Consider the following 20,572-nt stretch of genomic DNA (forward strand, 5'->3'; position numbering starts at 1 on the left):
GCTTTGAAAGTCGGTAGGAGCAAGATAGTGGAAAAGGCTGAAGAAACAGGAAAGGCCCAGGAGAGGAAGACTTAACTCTGTCAGCCTGGCAGGAACTAAACTTGAATAAGGCATTTAACCTTGCTCTGTTTAGCTTATCTTGTTTATAAATTGAAGATTTTAGTTGAGTTAAAACATTGGAGGATTCCTCAAAATGTTATCTCTGACTATTTGCAATGGAGTTGCTTTGAATGCTTATTAAAATTTATAGATTCCTGAACACCAGCACAGATCTTATAAATTCAGAATTCAAAAATCTCTGGAACTGAGTCCAGGAAATCTGCATTTTTAACAAGCTCCCTTGGTAAATCCTTGCTATTAGTTTAAAAATCACTCACTGGCATAGAGCCATAAGATCCATAGTAAAGGAGAGATTTCTAAGGGGTGTCATGTTTAATCTTACAATCTATCTCTTCATTACTATATCATTCTGATACACATTTTAGTATATACTTACTCTGATCCAACTAACTAGTTTTGTGAAGGGTTATTACATATTAAATGTTTTGTTTTCATCTTTTTATCCCATTATTTTTAGTTCTCTCTTAAATCATTGCAAATTTTGCAACTCAGATTTTTAAAATTTGTTTCTAGTAGTTTATTTCTATCTATAGAGTAGGTGGTATTTAGCTTTTTTAAACCAACACATTAGCACTTTTTAAAATCTTTATATCATTTTGATTTTTATCCCCTAATACTCTTAGCAAAGGTCTTTCAGGGTATGAATTGCAGTTTGTTTTCCTACTAAAAGTGAAGGGGGTGGCACTTTTCAATGGGCTTATTTCTTGGCATTTTTGGAAATCATGTATTTTCCCATGACAGCTAGTACAATGTAAGTATTAAATAGGAACTCAGTAAATATTTTTTAACTTGACTTAATCTGAGCCATAATTTAGATGGATGTGAGATATCATATAACTAACTGGTGTTTAACAGTTGTTGCCTTGAATTTCAACTAGAAGCCTACCTATAACCAGGGTCAACTTCAGTGAAAATTTGTATTAGTGAAAAGGTTATTTTTATATTAGTGTAGGACTTCTCATAAAGATTTGCCATAATGCAATTGTTGATATCTATAAGTTCACTGAATAAGTAGTGTTTTTGTCTTGTTTGCTCTTGTATAACCTTGCATAGTGCTTAGTACTCAGTAAAAAATTACTGAATGCATAAAGTAGTAAGATGCCCTACCAAAGTATTTATACCACTCATTCCCATTCTTCATGCCTGGTAAACAGCCGTGTGAGCCACCTTTTTATTTTTACAGTGGAAGATGGCTGTGTTTGCCTCTTCTGGCTAAAATTTTATAAGGTCCGTCATTCTATAGCCAATAAATCATTCTAATAGTATGCAGCGTTTTTCGTAGTCATTATTTCTGTTCCAGTTTCATTGCCACTGCCCTACTTTTGGACTTTATTACCTTTTGCTTAGACTGTACTAATACCATCCTAACTGGTTTTCCTGCTTCCAGTCTCTTTGTTGCCAATCCTTTCTACCCACTCATGCCAGTTAAATCTTTTAAAGCCCAGCTCTGACCATGACTTTCATGTTTGCATCTTGTCAGTAGTTTTCTCATCACATGTTGAATAAAACCCAGTCTACAACATGGCACTCAAACCTCTTTATAATGTAACCCCCATCTTAGATTTATCTCTTAACTATTATCCCAAACACATTACCATTGGCTAGACTTTAGTGTCTCTTATTCAAACTATTTTGTTCTATTAAAAGCCCTTTCTTTCTTTCTCTCTATGATTTCTACTTATCCTTCAAGGCCCAGCTATGGTGCTGTCTCTACTCTGAAGCCTTCCCTAGTTCTGCAGCTAGGGTTAGTCTCTCTCTTTTATATTTTTATTTTATATTTTTTATGATACCTGAAACAAAACTGAACATTGCCTGGGAAGGTACCTGAAGGGCAATTCAGATTTTTTCCCCAGCCCTGTGCATGTCTGTGAGTGATGAGGAGAGTACCTCAGGTATTAATTTTGGGATTAGAAATTAATTTTAGTGAGCAGGTGAACTTGCCAATATGGAATCCCTGAATAATGGGGATCAACTTCATATTAGTCTGTAACTGTAACTGGACCATTCCTCTCATCTCCAGAACCTCATGTCTAGGTTTATACTTGATTTCTTCTATTGGAAATCTGACATTTGTCTCAAATTTTAATATCTCCAAAACAATTCATGATTCCCTTTTCTCTCCTGGTCTTCCCCATATTTGTAAATGGTAAATGACTGCCACCCATTCAGTTATTCAGTCCAAAAATCTAAGAGTCGTTCTTGATTCTTCCCTTTTTCCTCATCCCCTTGTATCTTCCGTACCTCATATCTAATCCGTTAGCAGGTACCATCAATTTTATCTCCAAGATGTGTATTCAGTCTGACTACTCTCATTCTAATGTCTATCTGGCCCCTTAGCTCACTTACAGAGTAGTAACCTCTGCACGTTGCCCCCCAGTCCTAAAGCCAACACTTGTCTGAAACCAACACTTCAGTAGCTTTTGCATTTAAAATCTAAACTCTTTCCTGTGTGGCCCAGCACCTGCTTTTCTTTCTAGGCTGATTTTGAGTTCATTTCCTCTCTTTATTACCTCCGACTATAGTGATCTCTTTTCAGTTCTTCACTCTTTTACAACCCAGTTCCTTTGCATGAACTATTATTAGCACTTCTGGGATAATCTTTTGCCTACTGTTCAAATCAGCCTGTAGGTCTTACCTTAAAACTCACCTTCCTAGGGATGCCTGGGTGGCTCAATCAATTAAGCATCCCACTTTGGCTCACGTCATGATCTTAGTGTTCATGAATTTGAGCCCCACACGAGGCTATGTGCTGACAGAGCCTGGAGCCTGCTTTGGATTCTTTGTCTCCCTCGCTCTCTGCCCCTTCCCCACTCATGCTCTGTCTGTCTCTCTCTGTCAAAAATCAATAAACATTAAAAAAAAAAAAAAAAACCTCATCTTCCTAGAAAACTATTTACTGATCACCCTAGTTGAAATAGGCATCCCCTTCTGTCTTCTGCGTCAACTTTTTGTATGTATTTATTATAATTATCACAGTTTGTAAATTACTTACCCATTTATTTTTCAGAGGTCTTTTCCCTCCACTAGGTTGTAAGTCTTTTTTTTTTTTATGTTTATTTTTGAGAGAGCAAGAGAGTGTGAGCGCATGTGCACTAGCGAGCAAGGGAGGGGCAGAGAGAGAGGGAGACACGGAATTCGAAGCAGGCTCCAGGCTCTGAGCTCTCAGCACAAAGCCCAACATGGGGCTGGAACTCATGAATCATCAGATCATGACCTGAGCAGAAGTCAGACACTTGACCAACTGAGCCACCCAGGCGCCCCTAGGTTGTATGTCTTGATATATATACAATGGCAAACAGTGCCTGGCATGTAAAGTGCCTTTGATGATTATTTGTCGAACTCAGTTCTGAACAAAGTATAATGATACCTCATAGTTTAATTGGATAATTTATTTGGCTAAGTAAATTTAGCTATTAAGATATTCCAATAGAAGTATGTCTTTTAGGGGTGCCTGGGTGGCTCAGTTGGTTAAGCGTCCGACTTCGGCTCAGGTCATGATCTCACGTCCGTGAGTTCGAGCCCCGCGTCGGGCTCTATGCTGACAGTGCAGAGCCTGGAGCCTGTTTCAGATTCTGTGTCTCCCTCTTTCTCTGACCCTCCCCCATCCATGCTCTGTCTCTCTCTGTCTCAAAAATAAATAAGCGTTAAAAAAAAAAAAATTAAAAAAGAAGTATGTCTTTTATTCTAAGTAGTAATTTTGCTGTATTATCCCAGGTATTAGTAAAGGTAAATTATATCGCTTGCTACCTACAAACAGGATTTTCTTTTTACCTTTAAATCACTATTCCCCATGTTATAAGTATAAAAAGAAAAATCATTTGATTAAAAACTCCTGAGTTCTAGATAAACATTGCTGATTTTACAGAAATGGAATCTTGAGATTTATAGATTATAATAACTTATTTGAGGTCATAGAGCAAAGGAGTTTCAGAGGCTAAATGGTATGATAATTTGTAGCCTACGAATTCTGCTGTTATGTCCGTGTACCTCTCTGGTTTTCATAGCATGTTCAAGGCTATTACATTGCATTCAGAGAACAATTCCAATTTTCCCAGTAAGTTACAGCTCTCTTCTTTTTTTTTTTTTTTAATTTGCTTTAAGGTTTATTTATTTTTGAGAGAGAGAAAGAGAGCACGAGCAGGAGAGGGACAGAGAGAGAGGGAGACACACAATCCAACGCAGGCTCCAGGTTCTGAGCTGTCAGCACAGGGCCCCACGTGGGGCTTGAACTCACAAACCAGGAGATCGTGAACTAGCTGATGGGCACTTAACCCACTGAGCCACCCAGGCGCCCCTCTCTTTATTTCTTTCAAAATTTACTTTTAGAATCAAAAGTTTGGGGGCACCCAAGTGGCTCATTCGGTTGAGCGTCCATCTCTTGATTTCGGCTCAGGTCATGATCTCACGGTTCGTGAGCTCAAGCCCCACGTTGGGCTCTGCGCCGAGCATGGAGCCTGCTTGGAATTCTCTCTCTCCGCCCCCCTTCCCTTGCTCACTTGCTCACTGTCTCCCTGTCTCTCTCAAAAATAAGTAAATAATCATTAAAAAAATAGAATCAAAAGGTTGTGCTGAAAATTGTAGTGACTCTTACCAAAGCTCCAGAAATTTGGCTCTGTTTGGTTAAATGACAGGACTTTTTCATCTTGTCGTTGTATTCTGCCAAAGTCCTAACAGAGAAGACCTTTAATAATTATGCTTATCTTAGATATTAAGAGCAGCAATAAACCCTCTTAACACTTGAGGTTTCTTTTGCACTTTGACATTATTGGTTAATGTACTACTTCTCAAGGTTATGAAAGCTTTGAGAGTATTTTTTTAATTTTATTTTTTAATTTTTTTTAATGTTTATTTCTGAGAGTGAGCACGTGAGTGGGGGAGGGGCACAGAGCATCCGAAGTGGGCTCCATGCTGACAGCATGAGGATTCCTGGTGCAGTTAACAAGTTGATAGTTCGGAATCCCTGAAGAGAGTTGAGTCTTTGGCTAGCTGCTTGGAAGGCACAGGATCTTTACACTAAAGGAAATAGCTCAGGATATATATAGCATGATTTTGCAAATTTGAATCATAGGCCATATTTGTAAGATTGTACTCTCAGTTATTAAGAGTTTAAAATTGGGGTTGGATTTAAAAATAAGTTAGTAAATTACTATAATTAAAGCTGTAGTATATTTATATTTGACATATTCACATTTGGCAGAAAAAAGACACTTTCAAATAAATGGCAAGAAATTGTTCTATCTTGAATTTATATCAGAACTCTTCAAACTAAAAATATACTGACCAAGGCAAGGTCTTGTTCACTAAATGAGATGATGCATGTAAAGCATCTAGCAAGGTGCTTGGCCCACGGCAGATACTTGGGAATTATGTGTCAGGCCGTCTTCACTTTGTCAGCTAAAGATGATGCACCTTGAATTTCCATAACATTTTGCCCTTGATCTTTTTTTATGATGGGTGTAATATGTCTACTTATGCCTCCTGTATGTTCAGAATAACTTTAAGCTAAGAAAATTGAAACTCTGGTGAAATAGTAACTTCTCCGGGATTACACACATTGGGGAATTCAACCCTGGTTTCAGCTTGCCTTTAAAACCCATACTCTTTTCCTTTACCAGTAGGGTTGGAGGGGTTAGGAGACAGGGGCAGAGTATACCTTTTGTCGTGTATTTTAATGTATGCTGTTGTATATGTGTCTTCTTCCTTTGCTAGGTTCTGAGCTTCTTGAAGGCAGGGATTGTGTCTCACTTGTTTTTGTCTCAAGGTTTTAAGGGTTTTACGTATTACTCTTATGTTCACTTACTGGATAGTAAGTGAATGAACATAAGTGAGTATGATGTAATTTTCTTTTCTTAGAAAATGGTGAAACTATAAGCAGTTTTTTAAAAAAGAAAGATACTACATTGCTGTCTTTGACAGCAAGCCTGGACTATTTCTAGCCTCTGAGAGGCTGTGTTTACTTACCATTTGTATTCTGTTAACTCCCCAAAAGAATTTGTGTCTGGAGCACTGGGCCTGATGGATGCATGTAGTGTCTGTTGACCCTCTTGACCACCAGGACTTAACGCTGGTTGTAGGCTTGCTAGTTGTGACCTGAAAGCTGGACAAGGAGATGAGGATTTGAGCCATTATAGCCATGTTCTCTCATTTATTGTCGTTTTAACAAGAAACTTGTATGAGTACATATTTTCTTTATATTTACAAATGATGAAATAAAGGGTTAAGTCAAGGAAAATGCTTATAATCACAGTGATTAAATATAGAAGTCGAGTCTTAATCCCAGGTTTGTCCAGTTCCAGTGTCCATGGTCTCTTCATCTTCCATTTTTTTGGTAGTTGGTAGGCTGCCCTTCTAGTTTCTTAAGGTGTTTCCAAGTAATTTGAAGTCATGGTTTTTATATTTTCTATCTAGAAATAAAATTCACATAACTAAGTGAAAATGGGATTCTAAATGGTTTCGTTTTAGAAGTCAAATGTTAAACTTTACATATGGTTATCTTAGACGTAGATTCCTTTGGAGTAGATGTCCGTTATTAAGCATATCTGCTTATTCTGAACCTCAAAACTCCTCAAGGGCAAATTCCTTTCATTTGTCCTTGTTCCTGAGGTCCCTAGCCCAGTGCCTGAAGTACTTAATAAACATTTATGAAATTAATAATTTAAGGGTTGACTAACATGAAAATTATATTTCCTTTAAATCAGGCATTTTTTAAAGTTTGTTTGTTCATTTTGAGAGAGAGAGGTGAGTCAGAGAGGGAGAGAATCCTAAACAGGCTCCACACTGGCAGTGTGGAGCTCGATGCGGGTCTCGAACCCAGGGACAATGTGATCACGCCCTGAACTGAAACCAAGAGTCAGAAGCTCAACTGACTGAGCCACCCAGATGCTCCAAAATCAGGTATTATTCAATAAGAGACCCTGCTCCCCTGCTGTGTGTCTCCTTTTTGCATTTTATTTTCTTGATTGTCAGCTAGGTATCTTCATTTTGGTTTATCGCCACCCCTCCCAACACACACACACGCACGCACACACACACACACTCACACACTCACAATGTTCTTTCATGAATACGTTTTTAAAAGGATGTGGCGTAGGAGTTGGGGAATGTATAATAATAAAGCAGACATAGCATTGCCTATAAGGAGTTCATCCATCTAAGAAATGATTATGTCATTTTTCTGTTTCTGGTTGATTTTCACCAAATTCGGAGGATGTTGTTGTCTAATTTAAAATATAGCTTATATTCTATATGTGAAATTAACTTTGGTTGGCCCTGGAAGGAAACACCTCAAAGTTTTCCAGAAAATTTTATACTAGGTTACAATGAGAGGCCCACATAATTGCTAATCTATGGAAACGTATATATTAAGGCTTCATGATGAGAAAAGATAATACCTTTTGTATAAGATACAAAAGATAAAACCCTGTTGGCAGTCAGGTTGAATTTGAAGTGTTGGTTTGCAGTTAGTTGCTTTTTCTTTTTCTCTTCCTCTTTTTCTCTTTTTCCTTTTTTTTTAGACAGTGGAAGCACAAGTTGGGGAGAGGTGGAGCGGGGAGAGAGAGAAGGAGAGAGACAGTCCCAAGTAGGCTCCATGCTCAGCGTGGAGCCCAACTTGGGGCTCAGTCTCACAACCCTGGGATCATGACCTGAGCTGAAATCGAGAGTCGGAGGCTCAAGCGACTGAGCCACTTAGGCACCCCTTTACTTAATTAATTAACTTACTTACTTACATTTAGTTACTTTCATGTGAGCAGATTTACGTAATATGCCTCCATTTCTGGATTTGCTGATTTAAATGTGGTTAATGATTTTCCAGGACAAGGCCTTCTTGACCAGCTAGTGGCAGGACAGATGAGTGTTGCTGATGGGTAGGAAAGGCACAGCTGGCATTGTGTATCCTTTATTCATAGGGCCCAAGAGTTCTGTTGGGATAGGAGGAGTATTGTTTCATGTTATCTGGCATTTTGAGGAAGGGTTGTTGCTGACTCCCAAATGTTAGTGGAACATTGAGAAATCTGCATAGACCGAAGGAACAGCTACAGTTACAGTAATTGCATAAATTCATCTTACGAAGAAGGAAGTAAAAATGGCACAGGTTGGAGTGTGGGACCACCTCTGGCTTGCCGGTCATTTCAGAGTCTGTGAAATGGAAACAGTGTTCCTGCTGTAGCTCACGGGATTGAGGACTTCAGAGTTTATATTTGTTCAAAAGGAGATTGTTTCATCTTTCATTTGGGAGGCTGTATCACCAGTGTTTGCGTTTGGCCTCAAAGGAATTGCATTGAATTTTTTGTAGTTTTTGACCAATTAATTCCTCACCTTTTAGCAGTTAATAAATTAAGATGACTCCATGTAGTCATTTACATGAATAAAATGGAAGTGCTGTAGTAGTGACTGTGATGGAAAGTTTCCTGAAGGGATTAGTTAAGTGAAGTTTCAGAAATGTAAGCCTGTGAGCTTCCAGTTAGAGACTGGAAACTGAAATTGAAGCTGCAAGATCGTTCAGGGGGCATAAGGCTTGTATAGAGAGGGTGAAGCTGAAGCAGACCACAGGAAATCAGAAAAGGTTTGGCTGAAGAGGATAATAAGAACTAACATACGAGAACTGACAACTGAGATGCTGATCTTGGAAGTAGAATTAAACGGTTTTATATTCCTGATGTGGTTATTGCTCTAAGTCCAGATTCCTTTCAGGGTTTTCTTACCCTTCTTTGTGTACCACTCCCCCCCCCCCCCCCCCCCCCCCAACATGTACATACACAGGGAAGCTGGTGAGAGGAAGCAGCATGAAAGTGACACAACAGCACAGGAGAAAGAAAACCAAATCAAGAGCAAGGAGGCCTGGTTTTGGCATCTGAGTTTAACAAATTGCTTAAGAGCCAGCAGATTAAATTGGGGTTAATTAGGATTTTCGTCAGCTAAAAGACAGCTTTTGTTTTGGCTTTTCTGCCATAAATCTTTGAAAAGCCTACAAATCGGGTTTTAGAATATTAATGGTCTGTTTCTCTAACTGTATATCCCTGATAATTTCGAACAAACTCTGGCAAAGTCACATTATAGAAACTTGAGCATCCTATTGTTTTCTGGAGTATGGTTCTGCTATAATGAGTAATCTGGTGGAAGTCTGTTCTGCAAGAACTGGAAATAAGGCAACTGAAACTAGTATATTGATTTACTAACTCATTGAATTATTGGAGTATGAGAATAAGCAAGTGAAAAGAAATAGTAGGACCCAGAGAGAAGAGGTTAGAATACCAGATACCTGGACTCCATTCTTCAAACTCTTGAATCTAAATATATTTCTGGTGATAGAACATAGAAATGTGGTTTTTTTTGGGGGGGGGGGGAAGGGGGGAGGATTAACCCCCAAAACTAGTGATTCTAATTAAAACCCAGACTTGGAATTCACAAACTTAATTTTACTCATATCTTTTTATTTTCGGAGTGTTGAAGCTGAGGTCACCTTTTTAAGCTGTAGCACTGGCTTGGTAAATTTCTTAATCCCAGAACAATAGAGCCATTAGATAATAGAATTACGAGAGGCATTAGAGATAATCTAATAGAGAGGCCAACAGATTATGGACCAGGGACCAAATCTGGCCCTCTACTAGTGTTTTGCAAATAAAGTTTCATTGGAATACAGCCACACTCAATTTATTCATCTGTGGCTGCTTTTGTACAAAATTGCACTGTTTTGTAGTTGCAGCAGAGATGATATGGCCCACAAAGCCTAAAATATTTCCTGTCCCTTTATCGAAAAAGTTTACTGACTTTTAAATAGACCACATCTATAATTTTATATATGTGGAAATAAGACTCAAAAGATAATGAGTGAAACGTTTTGAGATTACGCTACTAATTGGTGGTGGGCGTGCAAATACAGTTTAGTTCCCCATATTCCTGCTTTCATTCCATGAGTTTTTGTTGGAGGAACTGATACCCTGGGTGAGATCAGAAAATTTATTTGTGGTACAGGCTTTTGTTTATAGGTTCATTATCATATTACAAAACACAGTTATTAGAGATAGTAGCACATCAAGTCTTACAACATGGCTGTACAGAAACCTATTAAAGTTGGGTCAGGGGGTAGCATTTGATTGTAGTATATGCTGTTTCTTGAGTATAAATCTTTGATTTGACCCTCCAAGCAGTTTGACAACAAGATTCTTTTTGTTACCTGTGCAGCCGAATGGACGGACGGTTGAAGTGGCTGACGAGGAAGTTGTCCGAACTCCTCGAAGTATAACAGCAAAGCAGCCCTTAGAGACAGATAAAAAAAATGAAAAGGTAAGTTTGGGAACATATGAAATTACATGCAAGTCTCTTAATAAAGAGAGTGACATATAAAAATGATGTTTTTCTGTTTCACAAAATTGTATGTATACTTCCCCATTTAAGGACCACTGAAAATATGAATTTATCATAGCAGATGGGTGGTAAAGGCTTAAGTAAGTTGTTTTGTTTTTTTACTTTTAAAAGGAAGGATGTATCACCAAATATTTTTAAACATGCTGTGGCAGTATTAAATATTCACTTTACCAAAACAGTTTTATTTATGACTTGAGTGTCTTTTATAGGAGTAAGGTTGCAGGTATGTAACACCCTCTTATTTGAAAACAGGATTGTATTATCTTTGTTAATAGTACACTTCTGACATAAAAAGCTTACCAACTTGTTCGATGGTATTAAGTGTGAAAGAGATTTCTGATGGAGACATAATTGTCTACTTATTAGACATTTTGAGTTTGTTGAACAAAAGAGAATGTTCTGTGCACTCTTAAGTTTTCAAATAAGACAATCTGTCATACCCCATAAATGGTACATTCCTGGGGTTTTATTCAGTTTTCAGTGTTAGAACTGACCCATTTTTTATTTGACTTAGGCAGAATGTAAAAAGGAATTGTTAACAGTGGGTTGTCCTGCTGTGGGAGAGAAACTTCTCATTTAAGTCCTTTCGATACATTTAATACTTGTGCTCTTCCACTTCCTTTTTAAAACCCTGTGCATGCATAACTCCTTTTTAACCAAGAAAGACAAACCAAAAAATAACGAAAGGTAGATAAGTGGTTTCTAGAAACCAGAATGCAACAATTCCAGTCCTACAGAATAATAGTATGAAATGGTTGCTACACTTTCTTAACGCTTACAATTTTTAAAGTGTCTTTGAAGAATTGGCAAGATCAGTTCTCCTCCGTAACCCAGTAAAATTGGTCTAGGGCCAAGATGGCTGCAGGTAGGATGGCGTAAAATGAAGGATAGTTGTGGGCAAAAGTTAAATTTATGCCTGATTTTGCCTTTGGCAGAAAAATAAATAGGAAATAACTTGTATTAACAAGTAAGCATACAATTTCAGGATTGTAAATTTAAAGTGTGAATAGTTTATATGTCTGATACGGATTTGTACTCCTTCCCTATAATATTTCCTTGTTTCTGGATTTTCTTCCTACTAGTGAGCATTTTATGCTTGTTCCTTTTTCCACTCCCTGAATTATCCTGAAATATTTGTAGTTGGAATAATTGATGAACTGCCATTCATCTCTGATTGGTTAATCATATATAGATCGGGTGTAGGAAGATGAAAAAACCACAGTTTAGAGTTTATAATCATTCTGAAATTTCTTATGTTAAGAAGTAATTACAATAATTGATATTTGTTAAATATCTATAAAATGGCAGGCACTATGCAAGGTGGGGTGTGTGTATAATGTATGAATGTATGTACATATATCTTGTAGGGACAAAGTACGTATCGGGTGTACTTTTAAGACTTTATAGAATATTTATCCATGTTATTTTATTTATCCTCATAAGAGCACAGAGGAGGTGGTATTATACCTATCTTACAAATAAGAAACCTGAGGCATAAGTTATCTAAGCTATTAGATGTAGTCAGTTCTAACCCAGACCCATCTGACTTCAAAGTCTGTGCTTTTTACTGCTGTGTATTATTTCTGATCCTTTCATAAACTCTAGCAGGCAGGTAGTAACAGCCCCATTGTACAAATAAGGACTGTCGGCATGGAGGGATTTTGCAGTTTTACTCAGTGCACAGTTTCTGAGCTAGGATTTGAATCCAGCTCATTCCGGTGCCAAAGCCTATGCGTTTTTCAATCACTTGACAGTACTGCCTCCTTTCAGTTGCTGTTGCTTTTTCAGAACAAAACTTCTGCCTTTGGTTTGCTGTCTACTTGGTTAGGCTTTTTGCATAATAGTAAATGCTACAGCTCATGGCTAGTGTTTCTTTTTGCTGTCTGCATCTTGAATTTATGCTTTTTAACTTGGTTTAGCCCAAAAGACTTTATTTCAGTTCATTTTTTGTGCTATTGCACTGTTTTTGCATGTTGTAAATATGTGTTTTAAGGCTTTTTATTACTTTCTTTCTAAAGAGGCTTCTCTTAGATCTACTTATGTACCTTAATATGCATCATTGTATGTTTGTTTTTCTCTCAGAGCCACATCTAAGCACTCTAAGCTGTGATATTGAATACCTTGCCCTGTCACTTGAGTAATAAGCCTTAGAAGTAAAACATTGTCTAAAAACCACGTATGACAAGAGTTATAGATCTTGGGTCTATAAGCAAGTTAAACTACCATAGTTTTCTAGGTCTTTATTTGGCTGTGAAGGTCAATACTTCATTGATACTGGTGTCTAGTAGAGTAGACCTAGGACCATTAGCTGGCTGAATGCATTGTGCTATTGGATGCTGAAGAGAATAAGAATGGAAGAAGTACTTACTCTCAGAAAGACTGCAGTCTAGTTAAGGAAAGGCAAGCACAGGAGAAGATACCAGGTAACAAGACTTTGAGTGCCAGATATTCAGAGGAGTAAGATTATCCAATTTGGGTGGCCAGAAAGAATTGACAATTGGACTCTTAAGGCTAGGGATGGTATTTCAGTAAGTAGAAGTGGGGAGGCCAGCTTTGGCAAGTGAGAGAGAAACAAATGGACACAATCAGACATTATTCAACTGAAACAAAAGAAGATATTCTTAATGGAAAGCTCTCGATAAGTTTGGTCAAGGTGGGGGTGGGGTATGATAAAAATAGATATGTTTAGCTGGCAGCAACGTTTATGATTAACAGGTCAGGCTTGTATCAGTGATTATGAGGATCTGAATTAAGATAGAAGTGTAAAGATTGTTAGAGAAACAACAAAAACCAAAATGTATAAAATTTGGTCACAATCAAATTTATGTTTATGTTCAGAATGAAGTCAATGGTGTCCTACTGAAATATCATTCATTTTTAGTATTAATAAGCTCTTACATTTTTTATGTTGCTACATAATACAAAATATTTTCACCTCTTTTGACCCTGTTGACTAAGTCTTCGTTGAGGAAGGAGAGGGGTACTATCATTTTTTTTTTTAATACAGCTCATTAAAAAGAGTTTAGTGGATTGCCCAGCATCACATACCTAGTAAATAATGCTCACTCAATTTCACGGAGGCAGCTGTTCTCCAAGTGTGGTTTGTGGACCCTTGGGATGGGGTCCCAGGGACCCTTTTGTTGGGCCCTGGGAGATGAAACTGTTTTTATAATAATTAGGACATTTGCCTTCTTCACCGTGTTGATAGTTGCACTAATGGTGCAGAAGCAATAGCAAGTAAAACTGCTGGCTTCCAAGCACAAATCGTGACAGAGACACCAAACTACTAGTAACTATTCTTTATGCAATCCACTCATAGTTAAAAAAAAAAAAAAAATGCTAGTTTCACTTAAGAGTATTCTTAATGAAGCTATAAAAATGATCATTATTAATTTTATTAAATCTTGACCTCTGAACACATGCTTTTTAATTATTTTGCATGATGAAATAGGAAGTATACCTACAGTATGCTGTGTACTGAAGAACAGTGGTTGTCTCGAGGAAAAACATTTGTGTAATTGAGTTGCAACCTAGACTAGTTACTGTTTTTACGTGAAAGAACAGCTGATAGATACCAATGGTTATTTAGACCTGGGTATTTGCAGACATTTTCTCAAAAATAATTAAAATGATCCTGTCACTTCAAGGAAAAGAATACTTAGTATTTGTTGCAAATGATATAATGATTTGTTTCTGAGTGAAAATTAGAAATCTGGAAAATTTGTATCTGCCACCATTAGCTTGACAGCATCCCTGTGCTTAAAGAATTTCTGATGAGATCAGTTGTGATATTAACAAATGGGATTATTATAAATACTGTATACAATGGAATGTTTTAACATTTTAGAAGATGTGTGTAACTCACTGAACCAGTATTTTCCAAGTGACCAGTACTTGCATGTTACAAAATCAGACAACTGTGAAAGTTTCATTAAATGCACAAGGTAGACCAATAGAGTGTGGAAAGTTCATTGATGCACTTTCAGATTCCATGTTGCAACAATTTTTAAGAAACTACCACTTGACAAGTTTCAGCATAATACTTTCCCCTGCCTCTACCTAAAGTCCCTTGTGACTTCCCATTGCTCTTACTCTACAACCTTGAACATAACCTAAAGGTCCTGCCTGTGATTCAGGTCTCTGTTCCTACCCCTCACCCTCTTTAAGTCTACACTCATTGGTTTTCTTTCTTTTTTGTAAAGCAGCTTTATTTTGAGATATACCACAAAATTTATTTCATATAAGTGTATGATTTTAGTTGTATTGCAGAGTTGTACGGCTCTCGCCATAGTCTAGTTTTTGAACATTTTCCTCTGCCCACTACCAGTAACTCCCCATTTTCTCCGTTTCTTCTTAGTCCCAGCCCCTGTCAACCACTAACCTTTGGTGTAATGTCAAAGGATATCACAATTAGCTGAAAATGCAAAAAACAACAACAACAAAACTATTAAAACGATCCTTTTAAGGGCGCCTAGTTGGCTCAGTCGGTTAAGTGTCCGACTTTGGCTCAGGTCATGATCTCGCAGTTTGTGAGTTCGAGCCCTGCGTTGGTCTCTGTGCTGGAAGCTCAGAGCCTGGAGCCTGTTTCAGATTCTGTGTCTCCCTCTCTCTCTGACTCTCCCCTGCTCTCTCTCTCTCGCTCTGTCTCTCTCTCTCTCTCTCAAAAATAAATAAACATTAAAAAAATAAAAACCAATCCTTTTACCTGGGGCACCTTGGTGGCTGAGTCAGTTGATCATCCAACTCTTGATTTCGGCTCAGGTTATGATCCCAGGGTCGTGGTATCCATGCTGGGTGTGGAGCCTGCTTGAGATTCATTCTCTCTCTCTCTTCCTCTTCCTCCCTCTCTCTCCCTCTCCCTCTCCCTCTCTCCCTCCCATCCCCCCCACCCCCCACCTACCCCTCTGCCACTCTCCCCGCTCTCATGCACACTCTGTCTCTCAAAAAAAAAAAAAAAAAAAAAAATCCAGGGCACCTGGGTGGCTCAGTTGGTTCGAGTGTCCAACTTCAGCTCAGGTCATGGTCTCATGGTTCGTGAGTTCGAACCCCCACATCAGGCTCACTGCTGTCAGCCTGTCAGTGAGGAGCTGGCTTCAAATCCTCTGTCCCCTCTCTCTGCCCCTTCCCCATTTGCACTCTCCCACAAAAAAAAGTCTTAAAAGACTTTTAAAAGTCTTAAAAATCCTTTTTCCAATTATATATCTATGTGTATGTAGTCAGATTTTCTTCACATGCTTTAAATAACGTATCACAGTAAAATTAAATGCAAAAGGAGGTATGCGAATCCAGCTATCTTTTATGAAGCCAGATATTAAAGATATTTGCAAACTGTAGAACATACCAACCATGCTGCTCACTAAAATGTTTATTTGTTTGTTTTGGAAAATACAGTTATTTATATAGGTGTAATTATACAGTATGTAATTAGTCTATTATTATTTTGAAATAAATTAATATATTAAATAATATCTTAGTTTAAATTTATAGTATGTTAGATACCAGTAGATACAACCCATGTAAACAAAGGCTCTTTGGTATCTTTGGTCTGTTTTAAGAGTATCCTATCACCAAGAAGTTTGTGGAGTAGGAGTGATCAGTGTTTAGAAGACCATAGACAAACTTATTCCAAGGCATCATAGATTTTAAACAACTGTAAGGTATAGTAGCTCTTAGCAAAACAGAGAACACTGCGTGCCCAGTGAATTTACACGCATTTGTGTTTTACCTTCCATAATACGTCTTAGAAACAATAGTCTAAAATCGGGGATTGGCAAACCATGACCATTGGCCATATCTAGCTCTCTGCCTATTTTTTGAAAGTTTATTGGAATGCAGCCACACTTATTTATTGTCTGTGGCTGCATTTATATTACAACAGCAAAGTTGAGTGGTTGCAATAGAGACCTTATAGTCTGCAAAGCATAAAATATTTATTGTCTGGCTCTTTTTTTTTTGCTGAACCCCTCTTTTAAACTTGTAATACAATCTTTTGGATTCATTAAAATATTTCATTATCTGGAATGCTTTGAATCTGATTGTGTAGGTCTTGGACTCTTGACCTTTTGGGCTCCTTGTGCCATAGAATCTATAGCTTCATGATTCTTGGGTTCCATCCAAGAATTAGTAGTTTCAGTGCCCCCTTTGAAGGTAAACACAGTAGTTTCCATCAAAGAGGGAATATCTTACGAGAGAAACCTCATTTTTGCCCCCTAGACTTTTCTGTCTAAACTCCTGACAAATAGCAGAAAGGAGACCAGAACCAGGACTTCTCCTCTAGCCCATCATTTTCCCATGATGCTGTAGTTGAATGAGGCAAGTGGGAGTGGCAAGAGGAGATTGAAATAGAGTGAGAAAATGAATTTGGTTTTAAACATGCTAAGATTGAGGTAATAAATGGAGTCTCCAAGTGGAATTAATTTATTAAGCTGTTGGAAATTTGAGAACCATGTCTGGGAAAGAGTTTGGGGCTAGATAAAATTCTTAAGAAAGGTTTCTTGTAAATTTTTTTTAAGATCCTGGGTTGGTTGTCATGCCGCTTGTGTGGTGTACCATAATTCGTGAGCTCACACCAAGTGTATTTAAATAATTTAATGGCTCGCATGAGTGTTCAAGTATACAAATAGAGTAGCTCAGAGGTTTTATTTTGGGGGCAATGAGAGTTGGGCAGACAGGGCCATATATAATGCAATTTATTTTTAGGCTCTTTTACTGATTAACCAAATAACTGCTGTCTGCAAGGTGTATTATTCTAGGCACTAGGAATATTAACGATAAAACAGGATAAAATGGGAAAAGGGATGACTAAAATAAAGCAAATATATTCTCTAATGGTAGGTGGTGGTAAGTGCAGTGAAAGAAAATCTAACTAACCAGGGTAAGGAGAAAGGTAAAGTACAGGTTGTGGGTACTTCCCTTCATCTACAATCCTACTCCTTCCTTGCATTCAGGGAAATGTATCAGACTAGTAGTGGGTGGAAAAATCTTGGCTGTAGTTTAAATTATACCACCACCACCACCACCACCACCCCGAAAAGCAGGAAAATCTGCTGGAACTCTCCCTACTTTTAAAAAGGTTTGTGACACTTTTTGTAATTAATCTCATCCTTACATCGTGTCACCAAGTTACCAAGATTAAGAACTGTTGGTATAGATAGTTCAGAGAAATGTAAATAATATGTTCTTTGGATCATCCATCCTTTGCCATTTATGCCTTGTTCATCTATATGTTTGAGACAAGTGAGAAAAATAAATAGTGCTGAATGTGGAGCAGTATAAAATAGGGACTTACCATATTTGTTTAGGCAAAAGGTGGATGAAATTGATCCTAAAGCAGTGGTTTTCAGACTTTTCAAGCGGCAGTTGCTTAGTTTTCAAAATGATGAACTTCACTGACCGCTTTTAATTTTGTCAGGTATGTACATTTTTAAAATCACTGTCACCATCACAAAAAAGAAAAATTTTGACCCAATGGAAATAGAACAAAAGTCTCAGAAAACAGAATAGTTACTGCCATGAGTTAGGGGGAAATCTTACACACTAGCCACTTACCTGCAGACTAAAAGTATCATAGCATCCATTTCCAACCTTTAGGTTAGATCCCAGGGTTGTGGGATGAAGCCCCACGTTGAGCTCCACACTGAGCCTGGAGCCTGCTTGAGACTCTCCCTCTCTCTGTGCCCCTCTCCCTCACTCATGCTCTCTCTGTTTCTAAAATAAAATAATTTGTCTGTTACTTGTGAAAATTCTCATACCTGCACAATTTAACAGCTTGGGAGCAGTTTCCTAACAGAAGCATAGCAGCCCAGATTTTGGAGCATGCTTATCAAATCCCAGCTCTGACACTTAATGATTAGGTGATCTTGGGGTTGGTTAGTTAATCATTCTGTGCCTTCTTTTCTCATCTGTAAAGTGGAAGTAATAACATCTGCCTCATAGAATTATTTTGAAACCTGACTGGGTTAATTAGGAAGATCTATATAAGTGATAGTGATATAACCAGTTAAAACAAAAACAAACTTTTTTTAAGTCTTTTTAGTGGATCCATTTGTTAAAAATACCAAAGTAGGGGCGCCTGGGTGGCGCAGTCGGTTAAGCGTCCAACTTCAGCCAGGTCACGATCTCGCGGTCCGTGAGTTCGAGCCCCGCGTCAGGCTCTGGGCTGATGGCTCGGAGCCTGGAGCCTGTTTCCGATTCTGTGTCTCCCTCTCTCTCTGCCCCTCCCCCGTTCATGCTCTGTCTCTCTCTGTCCCAAAAATAAATAAAAAACGTTGAAAAAAAATTAAAAAAAAAAAAAATACCAAAGTAAAAAACCATCAGATTCGATTGCAGGAACCGCTGGTGTTGAGGAAGATTAACTTTTACTAGTTAGATTTCCACAAAAACCTTTGCATACTTAGAGGATGAGGTTGAAAAATTAGTGTCATGTTTTGACAAGCATGGCCTTCGTTTAAGTGAATCTCTATACTTTTGTCAAGTATGATAGTTATTAAAAGTATTAAAGTATCAAAATACATGAATTTAGAAGCTTATTCAAAAATAATGAAGCATGTTCAGTCATATTGCTGTCACTAAAAAATAGTTGTTTTACAAATGTATATACACTGTCAGGAGGGTGTGTATAAAATTTACAAAGAAACAATCTTGGGAGTGTATGTCTAGCATATCGTAGGGATTTAATAAATCTTGATTGCATGACAGCCATTAGGAGAGGTTAACTAGCTCCATGGTAGAGGCTGACAAAGAATAGGAGGGAAGAACGTGGTAACAGAGGAGCTGGCACTTTGTATTTGCATTTTCCTTCAAAAGTGTTCACTGTAGTGGAGCTGCCCACAAGTAAGATGTTTACGTCAGTAGGACGGCTAAGGCAAATAGTAGCATGAATGCATATTTGTGTTAAAGCTTTTTATAAATACGTTATTAAGTCTTGTCTGGGTAAGCATTATTCTTTGGTTAGTTACTTAACTAAAATCAAACAAGACCTAAGCCTAAATCAAGGTAGTCTGTCTTATTTTTCTGCAGATTTCATTTTATTGACGAATCACAGTATATTTCAGTGTGAATATAACTTCTCTCCTTTTTTCATACTTTCTCTCCTTTAAAGTCTTATATATGCTTATGTATACTATTTTGTAGTTAGTCTGCTTTCACATCTTCTTTAATCTTTAAAAGAACCTTATGTGGGGGCACCTGGGTGGCTCTCGTTTGGGCGGCTGACTTTGGCTCAGGTCACGATCTTACTGCACGTGGGTGGGTTTGCGCCCTGCATCGGGCTCTGTGCTGACATCTCAGAGCCTGGAGCCTGCTTCAGATTCTGTGTCTCCTTCTCTCTCTGCCCCTCACGTGCTCATGCTCTGTCTCTCTCTCCTTCAAAAATAAATAAATAAACATTAAAAAAAAAAAAAAGGAACCTCATATGAGGTTAGGAATTTTTGTCCCAAATGGCAGTTGGGGAAAGGGATTTAGAGGCACTTAGCCCAAAATCACATAAGTAATACATGATTAAATTTGTATTTAGAGTTCAGTGTAGAGTGACAGGATAGCAGAGTATTTGTGAGGGCAGGATCTAGAGTCAGAACTGAATTTTAGTTCTGGATTTACCACTTAATAACCCTATTGTCTTAAGCAATTTATATAATCTCTTATGGCCTCAATTTTCTTATCTGTAAAATGGAGGTACTTAACTTTAGTTAGTTCCTGTAGGTCTGTATGGTCCAATGTGGTAGCTACTTAATGGCTACTTAGTGTTCCTTCTCATACTATTAATAACTTTTTATATTCATTACCTTTTGAAATGTATTTGGGGTATGTTGAGTTAACATATATTAAAATTAATGTGACCTCTTTCTTTCATCTTTTTGACATCTGTATGCTAGAAAACTTTAAATTACAAACATGGCTTGTATTATATTCTATTGTACAGTGCTGCTGTAGACCAGGGATGGGCAAACTCTGGTCCCCCAGATCAGCCAGAGGCCTATTTTGGTAAATAAAATTGTGTGGAAACACAGTCACAGCCATTCAGTTACATATTGTATATGGCTACTTTCATGCTACAGCAGCAGGGTTGTAAGATCACTATGTATAGAAC

The 20,572-nt window shown here is 37.8% G+C and overlaps 1 protein-coding gene across 5 annotated transcripts in view; it reads left to right on the top strand.

Annotated features, from left to right (window-relative positions):
• MTDH (metadherin) overlaps positions 1-20,572 on the top strand; it is a 57,149-nt gene that overhangs the window by 3,096 nt on the left and 33,481 nt on the right. For all 5 annotated transcript variants that reach the window (XM_007073291.3, XM_042973684.1, XM_042973686.1 and 2 more), the window contains exon 2: positions 10,303-10,404. In XM_007073291.3, the coding sequence (XP_007073353.2) occupies positions 10,303-10,404 (102 nt within the window). The remainder of the gene's footprint in view (positions 1-10,302; positions 10,405-20,572) is intronic.

This window comes from Panthera tigris, chromosome F2, assembly GCF_018350195.1.
Source record: "Panthera tigris isolate Pti1 chromosome F2, P.tigris_Pti1_mat1.1, whole genome shotgun sequence".
Classification (NCBI taxonomy): domain Eukaryota; kingdom Metazoa; phylum Chordata; class Mammalia; order Carnivora; family Felidae; genus Panthera; species Panthera tigris.